Genomic DNA, 26,970 nt, shown 5'->3' on the forward strand with positions numbered 1-26,970 from the left:
GTTAAATGTACTTGTGGAAAAAAAGTCCTAAAAAAAGCAAAAGCTCAGTATAATCCTCACTGATTTTCTTGCTACCTTTTGTGCCTTGTCAATGTACACCAACTCAAGGACCACTTGCACAGAAATATTTTTCTCTGACAGAGCTGGAAATTGAAGCTGCACACAAGCTTGAGCAAGTGTGCCAAGTTTGAGTCCCAGATTTGAGCATGAGGCTGGGCTCAGAACACAGCAGACTCTTCTGCCTGGGACGTCACCAGGAATCTGGAAAAAAGCCCTTCACATGTCCTCAAGCATACACCAAACACAGTGGCCTGGGAAAAAGGCAGGGAAGCTCGCAAAGGGGAATGACCCAACATTGGGATGAGCAGAGCTGAGGGGGGATGAAGAAATGAGCCACAGGGCATGCCTGTTTCTGGGAGCCATGGATGTTGCAGCAGCCTCCTGAGATGCCTGCAGGGAGCCAAGCACTGCTGCCCTGAGCAGACTCCCTAAGCACACCCAAGCCTCTACTTCAGAAATGTAACACTTCAGGTTGATCCACCACTTCCCACCAACTCCTGAGCAAGCCTCCCCCCGCATTCCTCTTTGCAAAATAAACTTTTGCAAGAAGTTTGGCGTCATCAAAGAGACACCCATCATATGATCAGCAGCATCAGGTGGCAGAAAATGCTGCCCTTTCAGTCACATGTTGCCCCACCATCTGGCCATGTGGCAGGCAGAGCTCAGGGAGTGAGGCTCCTCCCAGCCGGCACATCTGGAGGTGGGGTTTGCTCTGTTTGAAGAAGAAACAATACAATTAACTCACTTTACCTAACTACCCACGGAAACACAGAGCTCAGGCTGCCAGCTGAACTGCTCGGGTGTTACCCCTTCACTGACATTGCATTAAGACTTTATTTGGCAGCAAATTTAAATGCTTGGTCACATTCCCAGGATTCATTCACCACCAAGTATCACTCCCAGGGCTAATGCCTGCAAACTGAAGGAGGGTCGACTTAGATTAGACATTAGAAACAAGCTTTTTCCAAGGAGGATGGTGAGACACTGGCACAGGTTGCTCAGAGAGGTGGTGGATTCCCCATCCCTGGCAGTGTTCAAGGCCAGGCTGGATGTGGCTCTGAGCAACCTGGTCCAGTGGAAGGTGTCCCTGACCGTGGCAGGGAGGTTTGGAATTAGATGGCCTTTAAAAAGTCCCTTCCAACTCAATCCACTGTATGATCCTATCACTCCATTTCACTTACGACTCCAGAGAGTTTATTAACAACATGGCCAAAGAAGTCACTTTTCCAAGCAGCAACTGTTTATTATTGGGAAGAACATTAGGACTTTATATTTTTTTTCCTCTTACATATATTCAATTTGAATAAAAATAATTTAAAAACTTTTAATTTCTCTTTATATTACATGAAAATAACTTGAAACAAGGACTGTGAATTTTGGAAGCAAGAAACATAGACAAAACTGTTGTACAGCTGCTGAGATGTAGTTCTTGGATTTTTTTTCCCAAAAAACCCCCTCAAATAGAGAAACAATCACAATTGTCATTCCAGTGGAGAAACTTAATGCATCTATAAAATATCTTTAAGTTTGAGAATGGTATATAGTTACACTAGAAAGTATTCATAATATAGTTTGTGAGTTCTAATATACCACCTAAAATATATAACTTCTCAGACTTTACAAGGTCAAATATTTTAGACCATATTCCAGTGGAAAAACACTACAAATCTCTTACAATCTTTTCAAAGTTCCTGTTGAATTAACTTTTATTTCCTTTTGAGGAATTTTTATATAATTCCAAGTAATAAAATATTACAACAAACTAGCTTGCAGAACTTTATTCACACTAAATTGGACAACCACTGTTTAAAAGGAGGAAGCACCTTTAGTAACAGTGACAAAACATCACTGTTAGTGTAGCTGATAAAGAAGCAGATTTTGTGCACGAATTGGTAAAATTTCCATGACAATAAATCTGAAAAAAATATTTTATATTCGGTATTAAGAAATTCAGCTAACTGGAATTAAAATGTGCTTATAGCTGGGATAGGATTACAGTGTTACAAGACAAAGAGTCTACTAATTAGTCCAATTCATATTATCTGATAAAGATTTCAAATAAAACACTGATTTATTTTTTTAAAATTTTTAAAATACGTGCAACCTATTGCAATTTCCCTGGCTTATCTCACCTCTTTTCAGTTGAGTGTGAATATAGTTCATCTTTTTATTAACTTCTAGGGTAATGACCACCATTCAGAATCACTTGAATGGATTATAATTTATAAAAGCCCCCAAAAGCAAAGGAAAAAAAAAAAGCAATTAGCATGTCAAGGTCTCACTGTAGAACACAAATCTGCAGAAATACATACTGTAAAAATGAGATGGACTTTGTGTAGGTAGTTATTTGCACTGAGTACCATACCAAATTTAATGTAACTGTGCCAGTTGTGGGTCTGATGGCCCAATGGAAAATCACTCTTCACCAATTACAAGGATAAAAGACTTAATATGATTGTCAAAACTGTTCTCTTGTAACAGCCCAACCTCAGGAGTCAGCTCTCTTCCAAAGAAATGCTCAAAACACTGGCTGGTCCTGACAATGCCATCTAAGGCGACAATGTCAAACCCTTTCAAAAATAAATATTTTGCTTCAGCATATTTTAGCAGGGGAGGGGGGTGGTGGTGTGTGTTTTGCTTTGTTTGTTTTGTTCTTGGCTTTTTTATTTTTGTAACTGTCTGCTGTTTCCAGCACCATCTCAGAGGCTGGAACGTTTCATTCCTTCCTCTGACAGTTGTGTCCTTTTCCACTTGGCAGATGCTGACCACCACACCCGCTGCTCCTCGGCCTGCAGCAGCCACTGGTGCTGCCTTCTTGTTTTCCTTGTCTGTTATCTGTGTCATCAGCGGAATTTACAGCCCTGGAATGTGACTTCTGAATCAATATGCATTTTCTTTTCCTAAGGAATGCCTTATTTTGCAACCACAGCTGTGTAAAAATACCCTAATTTTAACTAATGAGGGGGTGGTGGCTCTTTTGAGACAAATCAGTGATGCAATTTAGAAAACCAGGGAGGCATTTTCGCCAGACTGCAGTATTTTTATGATCAGGTAAAATTTTGGACCTAAACTATGCCAATTGTCTTCCTTTCTAAATTAAGAATTACTTTTAGTTTTACCAAGAAATATTCTACTGGTATGAATTACAGAATTTTTGAAATTATGAGGCATATTTATGTTTTACTTCTCTTCTCTAAATGTATTACTCATTTGTTTAATTCATTCAGGATTCTACCACACTGTCAACCAACTATAGTAATCCAGAAATGTTTTCTGCCTATGGAAGGGGCTTAATCACTAAGCCATACCTCCCTGCAAAGCTTCAGTATTTCTGATTGGTAAAAAGCATTTCTCATTGAAGTAATACTGAAGTGGAGCCCTAGCCCTCCCTCCATATATATGACTGTCAAGTTAATTAGCTTTTCAGGACAAAATGTTGATCACATTCAATGATGAGCCACGCTGTCGTGTTCAAGACAGCTCCATCGGTAGCTCTGGTGGCACAACTGTGTATCTTGGGTCAAGCTTAGGTGTGAAATCCTTAAAGCACTTAGATGCTTCAGTACCAAATACATCTAAAACTTTCCTGTTCATGAGAGCAAACCTGAAAAAGAAAAGAGAAGAAAGCATGAATGCATGATTCATTTACTTATGAAAAAATAAAAACATTTCATGTCATGAAAGACTATCAGAATCTCTGAAATAGAGTCTTCAGCCTGCACTATTCAGAGAGTGAATGTTTTTCACCTCAGGCAATGAGGTTTAAAAAACCTTATTTTTCATGTTTGAAAAATGTGGCTAATAGTATTTGTGTTAGGATACTTCAAATAATGCAACTTAATGAAAAAGGGGAAAGAGTCCCCTTCTACTTTTAACTCCACAAAAAAAAACACTCAAACCAAAGTATACTACTGTTCTCTCTCACTCCAGCAAAGCAAACTCTGGCCCTGCCTCCCCAAGTCTGGATGTCAATTTTATGGGTGTTACAACCTATTTCCATTTTGTTGTTTTTCACAACTATAGACCGAAAAGTGTATGAAATGTCGAAAGAAATTGCCTTTATGGAGAGAGTGTCAAAATTACTGTTATAGAGATTTGCTTCAGATAAAATAAATGAGCAGAATAGAATTTCTTTTCCTTCCTCTCTTTCAACTCAGGCAATCTTAGGATTAAGGCAAAATGGAAAAATGCAGCCAAACTTGGACATCTGCACTGACATCATTCCCTGTATCATGTTTGTATGGCCTCAGAGGTTGCCTGAGGACTGCCTCCAGGCACCCCAAGGAAAGCTTCCCACTACATCTTGCAATGTATTCAATCACCTCATGTGTGTACTGTGCCATGGAGAGTGCAGGTTCAACATGCTCCAGGGACTGGCCTCTGATTTCACTTCTATTTTTACAGCCTGGAGAGCTAGCTGTCACGACAAATGTTACCTCTTATAATCCCATTCATAAACTGATCTGCATCAAGATTTGGATGGCTTGTTCCTGCCACACACTGCACCAGTATATCAATGTACACTTCACTAAACTGTATTTTTATAAGTCAGTTACAGCAAAATCTATTTTTAAAAAAAGGTTTTTAGATTCCTGCAGCAAATAGAAAAAAACTCCAGTTAAGATATTAGTGTATATTTATGATTATGATCAGTGAAAATTTTTCATTAGCTTTTTGAGAAAAAAAATCCTTTCCCTGACTGAAGCAGTTATTAAAAAGTACTGAAACTTTCAAGTATTCTTAGAAGATATTCTGACATTTGTAGCAATGCATTTAAACACATAGTAATACCATGTTGTCAATCACTGTACCTACTAAGTGTTTCCTCAACATGTATAGTTGTTTACTGGATTCTTTATGTTCCAATGGAATCTTAAAGCCTCCCACCCACCCAGTGAACTAAAATCACTTTAAGTAAAACACTCATCTGCTAAATAGGCTTCACTAGAGTTAAGTCTTTACTCCTGTCATTAGACTAAACCCAGCAATGTCACTTCAGTAGCAAAGAACTTCAAGAGTACTGGAAACTGCTTGAAAAGCAAAGTAAGTCCACAGGAAATTAGCTCTCATGTACTTCTAGGGCTCTGTTGTTGACAGTGAATGACACAGAAAGCTGAGTGTGCTCAATGACAGGTTTAGACAAACCATAACACAGCCCTGATTACATACCTGCCCTTTGTTAGTCGTAGAAGAAATTTCCAGTATGAAGGTCTCAGGTTCTGAACTTCCATGACAGCCTGCAAGGAGAGGATTCTATCAGAGCCAGCTGACAGGACCAGGCAAAGGCTTCATCTGCTACATTATGTTGCCAAAATTAGCAAAAGGATTATTATGGAAATCATTTTTACTGCTCTCTGCAGAATTTAATGTTCTCTATGACCACGACCAGCACAGACTTATATTCCCAGAATACAATCTTTTACCAGAGGTGACAATTAACTTACATCTCCATCAAGAAAGCAACAATAATCATTATTCCATCGTACATGACTTTGAACTGGTGGATGCCAAATTTACCTGCTACTTTATCCCTCATCCACTCTGCATTTTGTGATCTACCATTTCTTGTAGTCATATTTGTATTTCATGTTACATTATCTTAAATAATGTCATGTAGCAACAGTCCTTGTCTCCTCTTCATTCCATTACTTTTCTGGGTCATTTAAAAATACAGTGAATAACAAACATCTCAACATAAATCCTTTTTCTAATTTCGCCTTCCTTTTTCCTGCTAAACTTAGCAATTTATTTCTTAAATTCGTTTTTCAGTCAGTTATTAAGTAACAAAAAACCCCCTTCCTTCTTTTCTCATATGAACTTTATGTCTGTTAGTCTCACAAGACTACCCCGACAATAGTATTTTGGAGACCTTCAGGCACATCCCAAGCACTAAAATATCAATTCACTTTGATACTAGACTTAGAGATATTCCCAAGTGCATGGGAACAATGAGGAGGAGGAGTGTCTCTTAATTGTCCTGTTGAGCACAAGACAGCAGAAGATTGCTTTAGTGTAATTTTACATTCCCTTTATTGAGGGGCACAAAAAATATATGTAGTTATGGAGGTCCAGAGAACATGCAGTTCATGAAGGGATGTTTCAGCAGGTCTAGAAATGGTGAGCTGATGCAGATGGTAAAAGGACCAAGGGTAAAGGCATGTGACTGACTTGAGAAGTGCAAAAGATGGTAACTACAGCTTGTTTTGAATATAACATTGCTGGGGTTTTTACTGGTTTTTTGCAGATTTTTTCAACTAGACAATATTGATTCAAGTCAGCTGAAAATTAAAACTTTCACTTGATTTAAAAAGCCATAGAATATCATATTGTACTGTCTGCCTCCTTTAGAAACTGTCTTTTCACATGGCTATGGAAGTTCATGTTAGTGCTCACCCTTTGGGTCAATGCACTTTAAGATGCTTTTCAAAGAATTCAATGCTTTGTATAATGTATTCACCTGTAAGCATAGGAGAAATTGAGGCCTAGAAATAACCTTTCCACAGTGACACTCAAAACCAGGATGCCAGAGCCCTGATTCACAGCATCTTGCTGCAATCATTACATCTCACCATCTTTTCCATAGAACTGTCTCCCTGTGCTCCTCATTTCATTCAACATCTGATTTAAAGAACTTCGTGTTCTGTTAGAGAACATACTTACTGCCTGAAAGCATATTGATGTAGAAATGGCATAGATGATGCTGTCTGCATGAGGAAAATAGGGAACCTTCCCTGCTTCAATGCCTTTGAAGTATATAGTCTGTAAAAATAAAAAAATGCTGAATGCAACAAAATCAAAGTATCTTTTTACTTTTTATTTTACCTTTTAAAATAAAAGCATTTCAACATTATGATATATTTCTTTCTATGTCCACAAATGTGATATTGATTAAGATAAATTACAGAAGTTATCCAAGATTAATCTAATAAGAGGCTATTAATGCACAGAAGAGGACTAGCAACAGCTTGGGTGTTACAAATCCTGAAGATAAAAAAGAGAAAGTTTGCTGTTAAATTCTTCATTTTAAAAAAGCAAAAGAACAATGCAATAACTATTCCAACCAAGTGAATATTCACTGTTCTTAAACAGCTTGAAATCACATACTTTACTTTCTGAGAAAACATGTACAGTTTATTTTCCTGAGCACAGCCTGACCTTGCAAAGCAGCACACGCCTCTTTGGTCAGTTACCCTTGGCTTGCGTAAGATGATAAAAGTAGTAAAAAAAAAAAAAAAAAAATAAAAAAGAAAGAAAGAACACACAGCACTTTTCTTATTTCACTGTAGCCATGATGTCTCAAAGTCCAGAGAAAACCATCAGCAATACAAGATAATATTGTTTTTTTATAACTGGTGTTCTAAAAGTCAATATGGATAACTCAGATTTGCCTTTATATGACCAATATGTGAACTGCCTTCAGAGCTTGGTGTGGGATAACAAAGAGTAGGAACAGAGAGTATCTTCCCTTTTTATGTTTAATTTTAATCATAACAAAAAAACGTTCCTTCTTTTTATTTGCTTTAAAATGAATTCTGCTCTGGTAATAGAGGTGGATAAATATCACCAGAGAACAAGGCCCTCGAGGTCTGCAGGAGAAATATGGGATTCAGGGATGATGCATAGTGCAAGAACATTATCAACCCATTCCAGTGGTGGTGTTGGGGAATTAAGCATGATTAAGTCTCAATTTTATGGAAAAATCACAGTAAGAAATCAAATGCTGTTTAGAAAAGTATAATAAACATACCCAAACTCTGTAGCTATTTTTTTCCCTGGGCTCCTAATTTTAAAAAGTTTAGAGAAATAATTCAAGCCTGAAGAATACTAATTAGAACAAAGTTCGTTCCAAAGCTGGGAATTCAATCAGTTGAAGTACACTGACAAACAACTTCAGCTATAGACCAAAACCTAAGCTATTTTGAGTTATCTTACATTGTTGAATGCCAGAATTAAGGAACAAAGGCAGGAAGTTAAGCTGTAGCTTTTGGCAATAAATCTGCAATTAAGGACTAGGTCTGATTTATGTTTCTGGCAGAATAGACATTCTTGGAACCTTCTGATTTAAAAAATCTGCAAAAACTACAAAGCAAAGGGCTGTCAGGAGATTAAAAAAATCATGGAAAATATATATGAAGACCAGTGGATAAAGGACATTTAAAATCAGTCAAAGAAAAGAAAGTATGAAAGAAGTAAGACCACACGGCAGCATTGCCTCTTGGCACACATGTACTGAAACACCATCACCACACCACTTTGTATTTTACTGGAATTGCTTCACAAAGCCTCTGACGTTCATTTTCTTTTCTTCTGCCTTGAAAGAATAGATGAAATGAAGAACTGTTACAAAGGTAATAACTCACCTCTACTAATTTGGACACCAGATACATAGAGATAGTTGTACTTTTGTAAAACATCATAGAAATTCCTGCTAGACACCCTGTAACAATCAGAAAAGAGAAGTGTTGTTAAGGTTGTGATTTGCACTGTTAAAGTTGCTGTTGTGGTATGTCAGGCCAACAAACACTGCACTGGACTATTTATTTCTGTTGCTACAACACAGTTCAGTGATGCTCTTTTACTGCCCATCCAAATATGGTTTGTATCACTAAACAGAGAAAGTTTCAAAATGCTGAAACAAATCTGTACTTCAGTGTTCAGGAGCACAGTATCAAATTTCTCTGTTCTTTGTAGTATGAGAGACCTCTGCAGTTCCAACATGTGACAGATGCACATGAGGGAAGGGCCTCACCACCATACTAATTTCATGCCAAAAGGGTCTTTCTTTGGACCCAGTGGAGCCCAAAATTTCCAATGGATATTCTGTCACATATGGAAGAGCCAGTATTTGCATCTCACATCTCTGCAAATTAAAGGACAAGTTTACATTTGTACACACAGTAATATACTGTCCGTGGAGCTGACCATAAAGTCCACACCATTTGAATTTGCCTTACAATTTTAATTGCAACTCTTCCTTTGACACTACCTGAAATATCACTGTCACTTTGACACAACCTGTTTTAATCACAGATGTCTGAAAAGGGAATGGGAGGACAGACAAGAGGAATACTAACAGAGTCTCAGCACAGGTAACATAAACTTTTAATGGACTTACCAGCTACAAGTGCATGAAGCTCATCATCTAGGTTTCGGACCCAACGCAGGAAGCAACTTGTACCCTGTAGGTGAACAGAAAGCAGGCTTAGTCCTACTTATCTCTTTTATAACACACAGACTGGAGGTAGTCCTTACAAGCTAGTAATGTAGCACACAGCATGAATTAAGAGTGTAGTGTAATAATACCCATAATCATAGAATCATAAAATGGTTTGGGCTGGAAGGGACCTTAAAGATAATCTCATTCCATAAGCCCTGTCAGGAGCTGGGACACCTTCAACTAGACCAGGTTGCTCAGAGCACCATACAGCCTGGCCTTGAACACTGCCAGGGATAATGCATTCTTCTGCTTGGTAAGACTGTAATAATAAATGGCAATTTAATTGATATGGGAGGAGGCAAACTTTCCCATTGTAAGAGTCTTGTAAGGGAAATATAAAATCACATGGTAATTTCTTAAGAGTTGTAGAAACTTTCATTACTGGGACATGTTATGTCTGATTAGGTAATCTTCTTTACCACATCAAGAAAAACTAAATTACATCAACAAAAACACAAGAAATCAACACAACTGGAGAACAACCTTTTTAGAAGCACTAGTACTAAAGTCCAGAGATTTTGACACAGTACCCAAAACATTACAGTGTTTTAATTTACAATTTACTGCTGCCATTTCTTTCAAAATCAGAGAGCAGATTAATCTAATTTGAATTCCAATATAATACCAAAGCTAATTTTTTATTCATGTCATTCTCATTTGCTGTACCTGTCTAGACTCTTTCCCATGATAAGGGGTTTTTTTCAACTACATACCAAACCTCCTGAGATTTTTTCATGCATCCAATAAATTCTGGAACTAGGAAAACACATTAATCTAAAAAAGTAAAACTGCATATTCCATTGGATCCAAAATGCATGACGCAATTAACTTTTTTCTTTTTTGTCATGGTCCAGTTGAAAAATGCCACGTGATTAAGAATATAAAAGTTGCACTGTGCAACATATTCTGCATGTGCTTTGCCACATGCTCTTTTGGCATAAATAAATATAAGTCAATCAATTCCAACAACACTGTATGAATGTGTATCAGTTCACAGTCTGTCATCTTATAATGGGGTAGAAAGGATAGACTTTCAAGCAGTGAGTGCACTCCTCAGCTACACACTGTATGTTCTGCAGTCTCCTGCTATTTAGTGTCAAGTAAGAATTCCAGATATGTGAGCCAACAAAATCTGCAAATGGCTTCTCTCTGGCAACACAGATGCTTCTGCAGCCACTACTTGTGTCTGCATTGAAACACTTTTGTACCAGCAAATCCCTTTGACATCTGAATTCACTTTCTCTGAAGTACTCTCTATCTCCTGATGTTGAAACCAAGCTGCAAAATCCACCTGGTTTATTTGGAAATTAAAAAAACCCACACAGAATGGAAGAATAGCTTTCTGTTTATAATTTGATCACTGTAATAGCCTAAAATTTGTCAGTGACATGCTGTAGCACACAGTATCAGTACTACTAAGCAGCCTGACTTTTTAGCTCTTTGTGATATTCTGAAAAGTGAAATAAAAACCACAGCATTTGTCATTTCTGTATGCTATAAACTTACTTTGTATATACTGACAAAAGATCCCAGAAAAGCTCCAAGCTGGAAATTTTCCTTATTGTAGAAGAGGGAAAGTAGCCGTGATGGTTGTGTTAACAGATGCCGGAAGGTGGAAGGAATCCGAAGGCAACACTGGATCAGGTAACCAATGCTAAACATCCTAATGAAGCCCTAGAGAAAAGAAAGATTTTGTGGTAAGAAACCACAAATTCTGAAAAAGGAAAAGCAAATTCTTCCTCAGGACTTATTTTTGACATCAAATAGTTTAAAACCCAGTCTGCAGGTAATACGTAAAATGCATAAATGCATCCCCATCTTCAAACTCAAGATTATTCTTTTTCCTGGTTACCCTGTAAAATAGCAAAAGCAGTAAGATCACAGACAATTGACTCTGCTTTAATTTCCATGAATTTCTGAAAGGTCTCAAGAGAGAGCCTTCTCTTCTACTCCAAAATTCTGTCCTTTGAAATAATCCTGATGACTTCATTTCCAGGTTACTGACCAACTTTTAACCACAAATGGGTTTATAGAGGAAAGCAATGTGGTGGGAAAAAAAGAGCACTTCTACACTCAGATGTCTGGAGAAAGCAGTAAAGAGGAAAAAGTCCACCAAAAATACATTTCAGAAAGTGTGAGAATTAGAAGTTAACCCCGGTGGCTTGGTGCATGCTCACAGACTTTGCCTCAGCCAAACATGAGGTTGTGGGATGCCTGCAGCAAGGGAAAGGACAAAACTGGAAGGGAGTTCACATGCAGAGCTACTGAGAAAAGATAAAATGGGTTCCAAAGAATTTGCTTACTATTCCACCATAGGTACAGATATGCTTTTTTTAACGTGACTCAAAACCACACTGACTTTTCTTTCCATATTTTTCTCCCCAGTTTCTTTTAACTTCCTCCAATACTTCCAATCATTATCCTTACCCTAAGGATGAACTTTTTAAATAATTCTGAATAAATTTTACCCAGTTTTTGTTTGGAAGATGCTTTATGTGAAAACTATCTCTGCACTATCCCGCAGTAAGGCAGGCATGTTACTCAATCACAGTGACAGGGTCACAATTCCAGTGACAAGGAAATCTGGCAGAGAGTTTGACTGAGCAACCTTTCAGACTCAGAAACTCAAACCATTTTTGCCTCCTAAAGAACTTTATAATGCATCATAAAGCTCATAAAAATTTATTGTGGTTAAACATCTAGTAATAAACTCTTCCTGAAGCAATTACTCTTCCTGCTACTCAAGAAGTGGTTTATGAGAATCAAGTAGAAGAAAATAAGTCATCCAACAATCCAACAGCATTTTTCTGAATGAAAAATTTCCATTCCTTCATGCCATTATAAAAGGAAGTCCTAAACTCAGCAGTTACAAATAGAGCCCAAAACAAGAACAGAAACAACAGAATGGTGTGTTTGATGTTTTTACCCAGGAAAGGTGACTTCAGTGTGGTGAGGAAACATCTAAATTACAACTGGAAACACTCAAACACATTGCTGATTTTATTCCTGTTAGTAGCCATATTAGAAGTGCTGAACCAAAGGTTTAGTGTTGATGTGCATGAAATAGCAAGTATTGCACAAAATCTCTCTGTTTAGCTCATTACTTCAACCAGGTAAAATCACATCACACCTACAGGTGTTTTTCAGAAGTATTATATCTTATAATCAATTTACAGTATTCTAACTTTTATCTTCCATAAAAAGACCTCAAATAAGATTGGAGGTAGAATACAGCAAAGCATATGCAGGACATTATAACAAACCTAACTGAGCAAAGAAAACTGCAAAGAGACATTTCTCCACAGAGATTTTGAGTTGGAGTTCAGATCAGCCAGAAGTAATAGCACAGTGCAACAGCGCATCTCCAGAATTTGTTGAATAAACTTTTTTCTGCTTTTGATAAAAAAAATTCTTAGTAATGCATTCAAGATACTTGCTATAAGTCAAATTCAGAAAAGCACATGTGCACATATACAGAGTTCAGAAACACACCAAAAACTCAGTCAACCTGCTGCAATATATTCAGAATTCTTTAAAATAGTTAAAATTAATTAATATATTTAATATATTAATATTTATTCTGGGTATTTATTATTAATATTTAATATTTATTCTGGGTATACAGTAGCCCACGTTCCTTCATGAGACAGAACATTGAGACTACAATTCTAAGAAAATAATCTCAGAGAGGTTGTGGATGCCCCATCCCTGGAACTGCTCAAGGTCCGGTTGGATGGGGCTTTGAGTAGCCTGGCCTAGTGGAAGGTGTCCCTGCCCATGGCAGGGGGCTGAAACAAGATGGTCTTTAAGGTCTCTTCCACCCAAAACCACTCTATTATTCTATGACCTTCTTTGAGGTCACCCTAGTCACCAGTTTGGTTATCTGGTTTGGAGGGTTATCTGGTCCTGTCTGCAGCACCAGCAGAAAAAAACGGACAACTGGACTTCTACTGTCGGCTAATGGCTCCTTGCTATAAACAAAAGGAATCCAAAAGAGGAAAAATATTGTTCCACTGCTGCTGTAACAGCTTTTTTTTCAGACATTTACAAGCACAAAGTATTTCAACTATTTAAAGTCTCAAGGGAAGTCAATGAACTCAGGTGGTGTGTCACTACCGAAAGTTACATAAAAGTTGTGATGATGGCAATGAGCTAATGTGCATTTAAATGTGAAGCAGGAGAAAAACAGCATGCAATGACAGTTAATGACAGATGTATTAATGAGGAGATAAGAAAAGGGAAAGGGAAAATAGCACTGGAGGGAGATTTTGGCAATAAGCAGCTCATCACATCATTATCAGATCTGAAAGCTCCATTACAAATAAGGAATTGTAAAAACATGCTCAAATCATGTCAGATGACAGTTGTTACTGATCAACTCCAGGAAAAGTCATAGAGAGAACTGAACTAAGAATTTTGGATCTTTAAAAATCCAAATACATAAAAATAAAATTTTTCAGTCACATTTTAGTTTTATAAAGTCACAGGAAAGAGAAGAAATTAAAAGACCCGACTGCCGCTTCAGCAATATCTCCCTCATTAGAGTACTGTAGTCAAGAATAATTTACATCAAAATACTACAGAAGACGGTCCAAGAATGAAATATATTTCAAATGCACAATTGTCTTCTCTACAGAGAACAGCCTTATAAAAATTTCTTTTTAAAATTTATTTTTTGTCAGGTCAAGACTTTATTCAGCTATATTATCAGTTAGGTTTTTGTCTCCCCTCATTCCATTTAAGGATATATAAAACACAAAAAAAAAAAAAGATGTTGAATAAACAAGTGAAGAGGATGAGTACTCCTGAATAGCCACCTTCCTTCCCACCCTCAGGTTCCTTTAATAATTAATGTCTTAATCACCTAAGAAAGGACAGAGAGAGTAGTGTGGGTCTAGCTTACTGTAATTTGCGAAACTCATAACCTGAAATCAGATTTGGGTCTTTCAGCTAGAGTAATTAAACAAGACTAACTCCTATTTCTTCATCAGCCTTCTGTTTTAAAATCTATTTCAAGCTTATTGCATTCCAAAACGGTCAGATCACCTACCTACAAAGTCTCACACACACAATCATTCTTCCAGCAGACTATGAGTTCCCCATGGAGATGAAGAATTCCATGATGAGTACTCTTAACAGAAATCCTTACTTGTTTGTTCTAACTGTGCTTGTAAAAGAATATGGTGTTATGACAGTACTTACAGATTTGAATGCTGAGCATGCAGCACAGGATGCATAAGGATTTTGTGTGGTATTAATAAAAAGCTCTGAAAGCAAGTCTGGACTAACCGTAGTTAAGAGGCAATTACTGTAAAATATGCCTAAGTAATGAAAGACACCACTTTTACTAGGTAAAAGTGCAGCAGACCTAAGTTACAGCAAAGTACCCATGAAAAAACAGATGCACACCAGGAGATGATGCCATCAGCAGAGATCTGGATGTGTAACATATCAAATCTGCATAAAATCACTTCTGCTTAAACTTAAATATTTCTTCTGAACATAGTATTTACTGAAATCTTGAACATTGATTCTGAAGGCCAGATACTCGATATCTATGAGAAAAACACAAAATACTCTGCAGACAGAGGCATGGGAATGTTTGCTCCTCAAAGGATGTTGACCTGACCAAACATAAGCACACCTAGGCGATGGGAGGCAAAGCAAGCCAAGAGGCACAGAACAGCAAACACACTGGGCAAAGCACTGAAACAGCACAAAGCAAATGGAAAGTCTGTTTTGCCAAAGATGTTTTGCCTTGAAGAAAAGAGAATATGAATGAAACATAATGTTGACAGAAACAGTGGTGACAGGTTGTAAAAGTGTAATTTTAATCTGGGTTTATACATCTATGTATATGTCACAGCAACAACATAGGTGACACATGAAAAGTGAAAAAACTATCCTGAACTATTCATCAATGTTTTACTGAATGTTCTCATCGTTATTGAGCAGAACACTTAAGTACCATCAGAAATTCTACCAACTCTAGCACAACTTATACCTGTGTTACACCATGACATGCTGCTAAAAAAGTGTTAACACAAAAATGATGTTGTTAGTAAACATGCAGGAATAAATATTGTGCTAGATCTCTTCTGATGCCAAATTTAAGTGTGGCTTTTCTGATATAATAGTAACAATATATAAAACTTTAATTTAAAAAGTTATTCTTGAAAGTAATACATATTAAAAGCATCTGAAGACACTCAAATTCATTTTTGCTGTTCTATATTTAAAAACAGGTCAACTATTAAGGGATTGAGATCTTCTGGAGTCTTACCAACTGCCAAAATGGGCATAGCAGGTGGTACCACCTGTGCCAACCCTATGCCAGCCAACACAAATTTCTGCACAGTACTTCTCTGAAAAAAAATGCGCTGATCACATTAATAATGGAGGATGAATTATACAGCAGAGATAAGCAGCTCTTCCTGGGCATAGCAACTGTGACCAATCTCTCATTACCCCAAGCCCTTAAAATAAATGAGCAGAGGAGAGCAGCCAGTGCCCGGCAGCGACGTTCAAGAGCCGCGCAGCTGCATGGGAACCACGGCCGCCTGCCACAGCAGCACATTCCAGGTGCTTTATTTAGGGGGGAAGTCACAAGTGGGCTCAGCCGTGAAGTGCATCACATAGTTAAACAAGTTCCTTGCTTGCTAGTCCATTTTTTCCCACACATTTTATGTTACTCATTCCCTACAGCTAATCTGAAAGACCAGAGAACTTTAACCCCACCACCGCCCCGTCCTAAATTGAGAAAATCTGTTTTCTGGCTTGTCACATTTTCAATAGAGGAAGAATGAGTAACAGGCTCATTTCTCACTTCCCAAGCACATGCTTTTCCTGACTACAGACTTTTGCCCCGTCCTTGCCAGAGTTCATCAATCGAACTTTTTCTGCACTTACTTTAATACAGTATGAGATGCAATTATCTCCATAGTGTTTACAGCATCTATGCCTTGGGCCATGTTTGCACCTGCAAAAAGCATAATGAAACACGTATTAACTCATAGCTGTTTTCTGCGTCAGTGACAGGAGACTTCATAAATTTTTCTTGCCTAAAAATACATAAAGTGCTGTTTGCCCAGCACTCATTCTCCCCATTACCCACTGAAGGGCACTGTGAACTTTTATGATGCCATAAAAGGGCAATAAAAACTAACAATACTTTAGTTATACACCAAGAAAAAAGTGTCTGCACACTTATTTGGATCCAACCTCTTGCCATGCTACACATAAAATGCTAAATTAAAGAACAAATTTTCTGCTGTGGTCAACAAGGAGAAGTGATGTGACCTTTCCTGGTTTGTCTCTGCTCCATGGTTCTGGAAGGGTATTTGAGCAAGCATCTGTTACCTGTGTCCTTTCATCTTTCACACCACTGTAAGGGTCACTGAAGGGCAATGTACAATATACAAATGCACAGAAATACCCTGTGAGACTTCTCTCAATTACAAGCCTCTCACTTTTGGGCTATTTCTTGTACAGGGTAGATTTTTATTTAGCTCTTCCTTTGGGCTGAGAATTTGACCTTGAGCATTTAGAAGAGACTGTCTTGAGTGGATTGTACTGTTTCTAGCCCTGCATTATGCAGAATTAAAATAAGTAGGTCTGAACATTACATTTTGCTATATCCAAGTATTTATGCTTTAATGTAAAATAAATTATACAATTTATATACTATGTCAAATATCTTGGAAGTTTTGAATCGTGTACTATAAAGTCTAATGGCCATAAATCATCTGTGAGGTCAGTTTATGTAGCAAAAATTGTAATGAGAATGTGCTCAGGTTACAGGCATTTAGACTCAATTATATTGAAAAGAACCATATGGAAGAGAAACCAGTGAGAGCATAAAACCTCAATATTAAAAGTCTTCTGAATGTCTGAGTTGGGAGTTTCAAAACCTTAAAGAAAAAATGCTCTTCTCCATCTTCAATCCTTTTATTTAACAAACAGAAGAGCTATGAACTACCTCTAGCAAACTGAATAACAGGTATTTAAGACAAAACAGGCATAACCACTTCAGCTAAAAGAATTTGATCATGGATGGAGCTGTGTTTTCCTTGCAGGTCTTTTGCTGCCTGATATAGCCATGCCTGAAAAGCCACTTGAAAAATACGCTGACTTCCCCCATATTTTTCAACTAAAATCCAAGCAAATCATAGGAAGTCACCATGTAATGGGGATCACTTCATGTTTGCTCATCATCTGAGCAAGCAAAATAAGCCACTGCTTTGAGAATACAATGCACTTGGAAGGCTCTTTCCTGTGTGTCAGCAGGTACAGATTTGGTCATAAAACTGCTCTTCAGGAGGTCAGTGGAAGCGAAGATTCATAGATGTCATGTGAACATAACCCCTAATCCATTTTTCAATCTATCTTCCCTGTAAATGAATGACTCCTCATGGTATCCAACGTGCCTGAAGCAGATGAATCACTCATAGAAGAAGTAAATCATCTGAACACATCAGACTGAAAAGCTCACTGGTCTCACTTCTTTAAACTCAGACTAAAAGGCAATTAAATGGATCCTGCAAACAGGGATGGCAACTACCTTGCCTAACTTCAGATGTTTAGATCTGACCTTGTACAAAACAGTTTTAGATTCACTCTTTGCTTTGCAATCTCCTATCTCCTGACAGTGGAGGCAGCCCATGTGCCATCAACCCCATTTTCAGGGTAGTTCTCCTTTATGCAATACAAGGATGTAGGTCCCCCCAAAGGACTATGTTACAGTCACTTATGGTGACGTAAGTAACGTCTGCTGCTGTGCAATTTCTCTCCTTAATATTACCCCCAGTTCCATCAGAACTATGCAATGAATTGGTTTTGCTGAAAACTGCAGAAAAGGCAGTCACCATCCTGCACTTATCATGGACTGAATTTATTCTCCTTTGCTAGACAACTGCATTTTGCTAGTCATAGCTATGACATACAGGTCTTAAGTTTTGCTTCTGCTAGAGTTCATCATTTGGCATTATTAACTACACAGTAAAAAAGAAATAGAAAACCACTGAAATGCAAAGCAGAAGTATTATAAAACATTGTCAAATACAACATAACAGACATTAAAGTGCACTATATAACAATGATTCATTTTGGTTTGTTTTTCTTTTGGGTTTTTGACTCACACTTTGTCCATGAGCTTTTTTGTTAGAGCCAGTATGTTCATTGGCTGTGATACTTTTTCACAATGCTTGATTTTTCTATCTACTTTTGAAAATGCTGCTTCAGGTGAAAAAGAATGGGTGGGGATTTCTTCTTTCCCTACAATGAACCTGAAAGAAAAAAACAGAACAGAACAAACCAATTACATAAATAACTCAAAGAAATACATGAAGTCCTGTATTTCCATGTAATATCCATGAAGTCTTAGATTGAAATGACTTCCAGGTCTGTTAGAACTCATCTGATACAGCTGCCAAACCTTGTACTTCTTTGAAAGGAGCACTCTACTGACATATATTTAATGATATAGCTCAGCTAGAGAACACAGTTGATGCCAGGAATTTTTTAAAACTAAGAACAAAAACATTAATAGGGGAGTCCATCTCTCAGACAAAGGAAGAACACTAAATAAGAACATAAAAAGGCACTTGAAATATCTCAATTATCTCCAGCAAAATGGGGTTACATAAAGGTTGATAAGTACTACAATATTTTTATAAAATATCTATTTTGCAAAAATCTTCAAAATGTTTTTGCTCTCACTGAAAGCATCAACTTTGTTTTGCTTGGCCTCATCTTCATCCTTCTTTCCTCACCCAGAAGTTGATATTGTCAATATATTGGCTCATCTTAGGTGTAGAATTACTGTGTATCAAGGGCAAGGGAGGACACAATGGCAAGATATTTCCTAATACTATGCACTATAATCCAAGTTACACTGTACCTTGGTATTTTTACTGAGGGTAATGAAGGTATAAAAACTTATTCGTTCTGTAATGCAGCAAATAAACTCCAGGTAAAAACACAGCAGCCATTTGCTTCCAGGAAAATATGGGTTATCATGAATCCCAGTTTTAGAAATACAGAAGATTAGAGCTCCTTCCAAATAATAGTCCCAAATATGAAGGGATTTCTCTCTTGTCAGCACACAAGAGAAAACTGCCCTCAAGCGGCACCATGGAAGGTTTAGATTGGACATTAGAAATATTTCTTCACTGAAATGATTGTCAGGCATTGGAACAGGCTGCCCAGGAAGTGGTGGAGTCACTGTCCCTAGAGGTATTTAAAAGATGTGCCTCTGTGTACACATGTAGATGTCTACATGTGGCACACCTCACGTGTAGACAGGTAGATGTGTCTACCTGGGGGCACGGTTTAGCGGTGGACCTGGCAGTGTTGGGTTAAAGGTTGGACGGGATGATCTTAGAAGTCTTTTCCAACCTAAATGATTCTTACGCCTTCTTCAATATATATTGTATACCCGAAAGCTAGAAAAGTTTTGGAGCAGCATGATTTTTCTTAGGAATACTCTTTTCTTACAGTGCAGCTGCCATTGTGCATGATTCCTCAAAATCTTGTCTTACGTGGTCACAGAAACTTTACTTACTTCAGTGCAGAATATGTAAATCCTTTCAAGCCATCTTTGCACCTGAAAGATAAAACCAAGATTTCTCTTTAATGGGCTGATGGCAGTATTAAGTGTTACAGATTAAATATCACATAGAAGGGCTGCAGAGGAACAACAGCTTTTCATTAACAAAAACCAGCATATTTGAAACAACTCTGTGACTATCCTGGATTCCCAGCTGTCACCACAGCCTTGGGACATCTCTGAAACAAAGGATACAGAATCAAATGCCAGTGCTTCTCCCTTGCTATTATCCAAACCAAGAGAAGAGAAATTTCTACAGGATGGTGACAGAACCATCCTGCAATGGTTGACAATGGTGACAATGCAAGATGACAAAGAACTGTTGCTTTATGGAAAAGTAGTCATGATTAGTTTAAAAAAACCATAAATTTTACTGCAAGGAGAGAAAGAGGGTTGGATCTCAATGAAACACCCATCCTCTTGTGAAAAGCTGCAGGGAATAGTTTTTCTGACTTTGAGATAAATTGTACTTTCCAAAGTGCTGATCTCTGCAGCTCCTTACTTTAAACTATAGGGTTCCTTGTGTGAAAAATGACCACAACAAGGAGCCCATATTTGGCTATGTAAAATTAAGGTTATTGACTTTTTTCTGCCCAGGATATAATGAAAGGAGATGAAGCTTGCAGCTGCTACAGATTCCTCCTGAAAAAACCATGTTGGTAGTACCATAGGGGAGAGCAGATACTTGTGTTTTTTCCACTTTTCTTTTTATAGAATTGCATGGGGAATACATGATGATAAAAATGCATTCCTGACACAATACATAAAGCACAAACTAGTAACTTATTACCACCACCATTTCAAGAGCTCATCTACTCCAAGGGAAGACGGAACAACAGCCACAAAAGCTTTGTAAAACAGAAGCCAATGAAGACAGCCCTTTGCCTTCCACCTGCAGAGAGCATACTGTCCCTGGAAGCACTGTGCCCACACCCTCCAAGAGCAGGTGACACATCTCCCAGAAGACTCCATGTGTGGTCAACATGTACTACCAATGGCTGGATACACATGAACAGCAGAAAAAACAGAATGAGATCAAAGATGTTCACACATGAAGAAAGTCTTGCTTTGTCCTAGCAGGGGAGTGCCTGGTGCAGAGCTGGTCAGACATGATAGCACTAAACACTCCTGGGAAACTCTTCCCAAGGGAATGACCTTCAGCACATTTCCAAGGACTTGGTTTTGTCAGCATGTGCACAGTGCTAAGTAAGCATCAGGCACAATTACACACGGCACCAAAGAATTAACTGCAAAGAGTTTGTCTTTTAAAATGACTGCAGTTGAAATATTGGTCACATATTTATGCTCTGTAGGGGTTCAAGGTAAATACATACAAATAAAATTGCTCACTGTATCTTTAATTAACACAGAACTTTGAAACCGAAGGTATGTAATTATTTTATTTTTTATGATTCTTTACCCACACATACAATACAAAAGCCGAAACACTATCACAGCACTTTTACAGAAAGATGGACTCAAAGATAGGCTGAAAATCAAATGATGCACTGAAACAACTGAAATCAGCTTAGCCCAGAGACAACAGTGAATCACTGGTGGAAGTACAGAGCCCAAATGCACAGGTTTAACATATACCCCACTCCACCCTGAGAGCCACAATCCAGTTTCATAACTTTGATTTTAAACCTGAAGCTGACTGTAGATTAAATGCCCTTTGAGTGAAGGGTGTCCAGCACATTATGCCTGCAAGCTGCCAGCTCAAGAATAGGGCCTTAGTTTCTACTTTTCAAGTAAAATAAAACCATACACAAACTGCAATCTAAACATGCAAGTGTTTCTAGAATAATGTTGAAACAGAAAAGTAATCACAATATGACCATAATTATATTTTTTATTTAATCATTCCAATGCAACCACACTTCCAGTTTCAAGTGCTCAAAGATTTCTTTACTGCACCACCAGATGTCCCTGCCCAGCTGTGCTCAAAGCACCCTGATGGATGCTATCCTACAATTCATTTCCTTTAAACTGACCTCAAAGAAAATGTCAAATCCTTTCTTGAATAATACTGAAAATCAGAAGACACCAAGAGAAAACAGCACTCCAACCTTCTACTTATTTTCTCAAAGAAACAAAAAAAATTTCTAATGCCTATTCTAATTACAAAATAAAAGTCAATTCTACGCAGAAAGTATTTAGTGTACTGGAATTTTATTAGCTGTGCTTACTTTTGTTATTTTTTAGTTGTTTTGTGTATTTATAGAGTTACAGCTATGAATCTCCCTGAAAAATGCATCAAAGTTAAATATATAGTTCAATAAGGAAGTGACGCTAAAGACACAATTAGAATTTTTTCCCCCTTAACTTCCTGTATTTTTTAAGTTAAAAAAAGTTAAAAGTGCAATTGAACTCTTAAATAGCATTTAATTAATGTGGCTTGCTGACTAAACTGTCTTCTGTAAAATCATTCTGCAAAACTAATGGGTATGTGGAAATATTGCTTATTAAGGATTTTATAAACCAGAGTCCTAAAGAAACAATACTTTCAGTCAAGAGTAATTTGTACTGTAACTCCCCTTCTCTGGCATGGCCATTTTGCTCTTATGAATGAAGGAGCAACCAACAACAGAACTGTAATTCTAATTTTTTTACTTTACACCATGAATCATGAATTCACACTATTAAAGATTTCAGAATACTGGTCTGGAGACGGAAATGATCTTTTTTATTCACTCACTAGGTACACAACACTGACAGCAACCAAAAAAAACCCTACACACTGACTTCAAACACACTTCTTCTGGGGGGCTGGGGTGGGGTGTGCGACAACCCCCTTGCAGAGAGACATAACAAATTCAGTGACCAGGCTCAAAAGTGACTGCTGAGGTACAACACTGGCTGCACATGGCATGTTTCATGAACACCTGGCTGCTAATAACTGAACTAAGAGTAATGATTTGCTTCATACTGCCACTAATTGGTAATAATAATGCCACCACTAATTGGTTATAATAAGTTTTACTCAATGCTTCATTGCTCAAGGGGTGAAAAAGCCTGCATGCTGCTGCTGACCCCCATGAGCCATTCAAGCTTCAAATGAGCCTAGCACAATGCATTACATGTGCCCAGCACTGCAGACACCCCTGGGACAGGAGAAATCTAAATAGTGAATTGTAAGGGACTTTTTTTAGGGCATTATTCAACTTGCAAAGCCTGAGATAACAAATGAGTTGCATGGCATCAGAGGAACTCAGTGTAGCTCAACTACCTTTCTGCGAGGGCATGTAGTGACAGGACAAGGGGGAAAGGCTTTAAACTGAGAGGACAGGTTTAGATTGGATATTAGGAAGAAATTCTTCACTGTAAGGGTGATGAAGCACAGGCTTCCCAGAGAAGCTGTGGATGCCTCATCCCTGGAAGTGTTCAAGACCAGGTTGGATGGGTCTTTGAACAACCTCATCTAGTGGAAAGTGTCCCAGCCCATGATGATTGTTAAGTTTCCTGCCAAACCAAACCATTCTACTATTCTATGTTTCCCACCACCCTGAATGTCCCAGGAACCAAATCCCATGCTGCAGGAGGGCAACACTGCTTTTTGCCCAGCAAGCAGTAATTTAAATGGTGCACAATTTGATTATATTTTCCCATCAGAGAGGGACTGTCCCTGGTACAAAGCCAACAGCACCAGTGACTTTGCCAGCTGTCGCTGCTGGCACCATGTACCTGATCACAAGCAGAAATGCTCTACTCTGGTCCAGCTCGTGTTTGGCCAGAGCCCGGGTTGGAGCTGAAGGAGTAGAAGAGTTAAGGAGCCAAAGCAATAAATTTGGATTCTCAAAATTCCCCTGCTGGGACAATTCTGGCATGTGAGCAGATAGGGTCGATTTTAATCGTGCATATTTATAAGATAAATTTAACTTACGGCCACACACATTTATTTTTTCATAAAGAAAACAGCAAAAGTGGAATAGAGCCAAGGCTCGATACAAACTATACTTCCAGTAAGACACATACTAACCGTAATTATGTTTGTATATGTAAAGAGGTGCTGTACATGAGTTAACTGTACTCTCTCTCCATCCTGTGGGAAGAATTTCCCACACTGAACTGAAAGGCTGGATGCCAGCAATTGTGTGTTGGGTTTTTTAATTAATATGTCTTGTCATAGCTCTTCTAAAGACAAGAAATCTGAGGGAACATCACTTTTCACCTACGGAACTGGTAAGCAGAAAGCAGCTCACAGTAGTAACAACATGCCATGTTTAACAACATCCCCACAGTGCTTATGTTATCCTTCAGGGCAAGAGTAAATTAGAAACTCCTATATGCAGAACTCTCATTATGGCCATGTGGGAAGGAAGCACTTCAAGCACAGGACATGTGTTAGCATATTACTGCAGCACTTCTGCCTGTAAAGACTGGTTGGGGGGACCACGTTTCTGAGTTAATAAGGTGTGTCCTTCATGGAGGAGGGAGGATCACATCAATGAAATGTGACTTTATCTGAACATGCCAGCTATACTCCTTGCTAATAAATTCCTTGCTTTTAGGAATTAAAGGCTATCTACGGTATTTTGTGACCTATCCTGATCCCTGGAAGATAATCCATTTTCTGTTTTAAGTTGCTTAGAGAGGGTACTATACCTCCCTTTGTTTTTCAGTTGCACTTCATGATCTTAAATGATTCATTCCTCATCCTCTCCCGAGTGTTAAAAGTAAACAGCAACAGGTGCCATTTTTCTGAGATGTCTTCTATATCCATTTCTCTTCTTCCTTTTCTTTTGCCTTTTCTTCCTACAAGTCAAGCTCCTCTTTCATATTTTCCCCCAACTGCCCTTTAAATATTATTCTAAAAAGCTCATTTCTGTTTTTTAAAACATAATTCATCAATACTTCCTCTTGGAATGACACCATGCTAATCAAGTTGGTTGTAGCTACAAGAATGGAAGTGCAGAGCAAGCACCACTGGAAAACAGGATTATAAATAAATTCAAGACTCAAAGACACAGGCTTAATCATCCTGAATCAAAGAAATGAAATAATTAGTTCAAGCCCTGTTCTAAGCAGTTTTGAGACTAATTTTTTTATGTGACAACTGCAACGTAAAATCACATTTTGGAAATACTAGTTTACCAAAAGGCTCTGAGATCCAAGACGGATTCTGGACCAGTCAGACTTTCCTCAATGATGTAACTATGTATAAAAAATATTACTTTAAAATTAAGTATTTTATATCTCTGGATATAAAATAAGAGCTAATCCAGTCCTATCTGGTATCACAAGGATATCCAAAACCAAAGGTTGTCCAGAAATGTGTACCACTAGTATTTTGCCCAGAGGAAGAACACACATTTTCATTTTTAAGTAGAAAATCTTATTTCTAAACATTATGATTGGACATACTACAAAATCTACTTTGACTTGTCATTACTTAGTTGCAGTGAACTTTCCAACTATCTGAAGACTATCTAGATCCTTTTCAGCAACCAAAGAACAATTTGATTATTGTGCTAATATCAATGTCCAAATCCATCAAGCTGTCAGTGGTTTATGATGAGGATGCAGAAAGACATTTTGGTCCTAATTAAAATAAATCTGTGGAAAACTGGATCCTAAAAATCTCTGTAGATATGGTTATACAAGAGTCTTCTGACTTTAGGAATTATTTATGATGTTCACATCATCTTAAAAAGAAAGACTACTTTGCTTATTTATTTTCTCATCAGAAATAAAGTGCATCACATCTAAGATTGCAGCACCCTACCTGGGAAATAGAGAGGTATTTAGATGCAATTCCTTTGGATAAAAAACACTATTTGCAGTTCAGTAGCATCTAAACACAAAGAAGCTTCCTTTCTAGATCTACAAGAGACAAAGAGATCAAAACACAGTAAGCTTCCACCATAGATGCTGTTGTGGTTTAACCTGGTAGTCAGCTACACACCACACAGCTGTGCCTGCTCATCCCCCCACAGTGGGATGGGGTGAGAATTTGAAAATAAAGTAAAATTCTTGGGTTGAGACAGAGACAGCTTAATAGGACAGGAAGGGAAAAAAAAAAACCAACAACAATAAAAATCAAGAATACATTAGAATATACTAGTCAAGTGATGATTAGAATATATAAACCAAAAGGTGAACAATGCAATTGTCCACCACCAACTGACCAATGCCCAACCAGTCCCTGGGCAGAGGCCTCTCTTCAGCCTTCCCCTTCAATTTATCTGCTGAGCGTGATGCCATATGATATGGAATATTCCTCTGGTCAGCTGTCCCAGCTGTGTGCCCTCCCAAGTCCTTGTGCAGCCTCAGCCCCCTTGCTGGTGGGGTCGATGGGGTGAGGAGCAGGAAAGGCCTTCACACTGTGTAACTGCTACTCACTGATAATTAAAATATCCCTGAATTATCAATACAGTTTTAATCCTAAACTCCAAACAAAACTATACTAGCTACTAGGAAGAAAAGTATTCTAGCTAAAACAAACCATAGAATCATAGAATGGTTTGGGTTGAAAAGGACCTTTAAAATCAACTAGTTCCAACCTCTCTGCCATGGGTAGGGACACCTGATGGCTTGGTTGCTTGAACAAGGAAGATTCAACAAGATTATTTTGCTTTTACTTTTGTGATAATGGTCATTTCAATTAATCACCTTTTTTTGCATCATATTAAGGAAATTAATACTTTTATATCTCACAAAGATAACCCAAAGAAAGTATCTGTATTTCAAACATTACATTATGGTCTGTCCATCCAAACAGAAACACGTCTTAGACACACTCATCATATCAAGACACCTGGAAATGCTGAGAGCAAAAACAGTCTGTTCCACACACCAGCTGCTGGTAACGTTAACATTTTTCTCAATATAAAACTTAATACCTTCCTTGATGGTATGTGTCCATATCCCAACTTTTTTCAGATGATGCAGGAGCAGAAATAATCCTTGCTTCTCTCTTCCTCTGTTTTGACAGGACTGGGATGGAAAACCTGATGGAAAACCTTTTCTTCCCCTCCTGCCTCCAAGGGTCAGGAAGGAGGCCCCACCACATAACTGGACCACATAACCCCAGGAGAACCAACTGTGGCTACAAGCAGAGAGCACCACCACTGCACCGAGAGCTGCC

General features: G+C 38.0%; 1 protein-coding gene across 2 annotated transcripts in view; it reads right to left on the bottom strand.

Annotated features, from left to right (window-relative positions):
• Nucleotides 1–1,278: 1,278 nt before the first annotated feature.
• The window catches only part of TMEM135 (transmembrane protein 135), a 162,717-nt gene continuing 137,025 nt past the window's right edge, over nucleotides 1,279–26,970 (bottom strand). For both annotated transcript variants that reach the window (XM_085065393.1, XM_085065384.1), the window contains 9 exons: nucleotides 19,839–19,880; nucleotides 18,415–18,561; nucleotides 16,187–16,256; nucleotides 10,784–10,951; nucleotides 9,176–9,239; nucleotides 8,421–8,497; nucleotides 6,721–6,819; nucleotides 5,230–5,297; nucleotides 1,279–3,664 (listed from right to left, as the gene is read on the bottom strand). In XM_085065393.1, coding sequence (XP_084921519.1) covers nucleotides 3,532–3,664; nucleotides 5,230–5,297; nucleotides 6,721–6,819; nucleotides 8,421–8,497; nucleotides 9,176–9,239; nucleotides 10,784–10,951; nucleotides 16,187–16,256; nucleotides 18,415–18,561; nucleotides 19,839–19,880 — 868 coding nt within the window. In that variant the 3' untranslated portion in view covers nucleotides 1,279–3,531. The remainder of the gene's footprint in view (nucleotides 3,665–5,229; nucleotides 5,298–6,720; nucleotides 6,820–8,420; nucleotides 8,498–9,175; nucleotides 9,240–10,783; nucleotides 10,952–16,186; nucleotides 16,257–18,414; nucleotides 18,562–19,838; nucleotides 19,881–26,970) is intronic.

Source organism: Lichenostomus cassidix, chromosome 1 (assembly GCF_008360975.1).
Source record: "Lichenostomus cassidix isolate B80296 chromosome 1, HeHo_3.0, whole genome shotgun sequence".
Classification (NCBI taxonomy): domain Eukaryota; kingdom Metazoa; phylum Chordata; class Aves; order Passeriformes; family Meliphagidae; genus Lichenostomus; species Lichenostomus cassidix.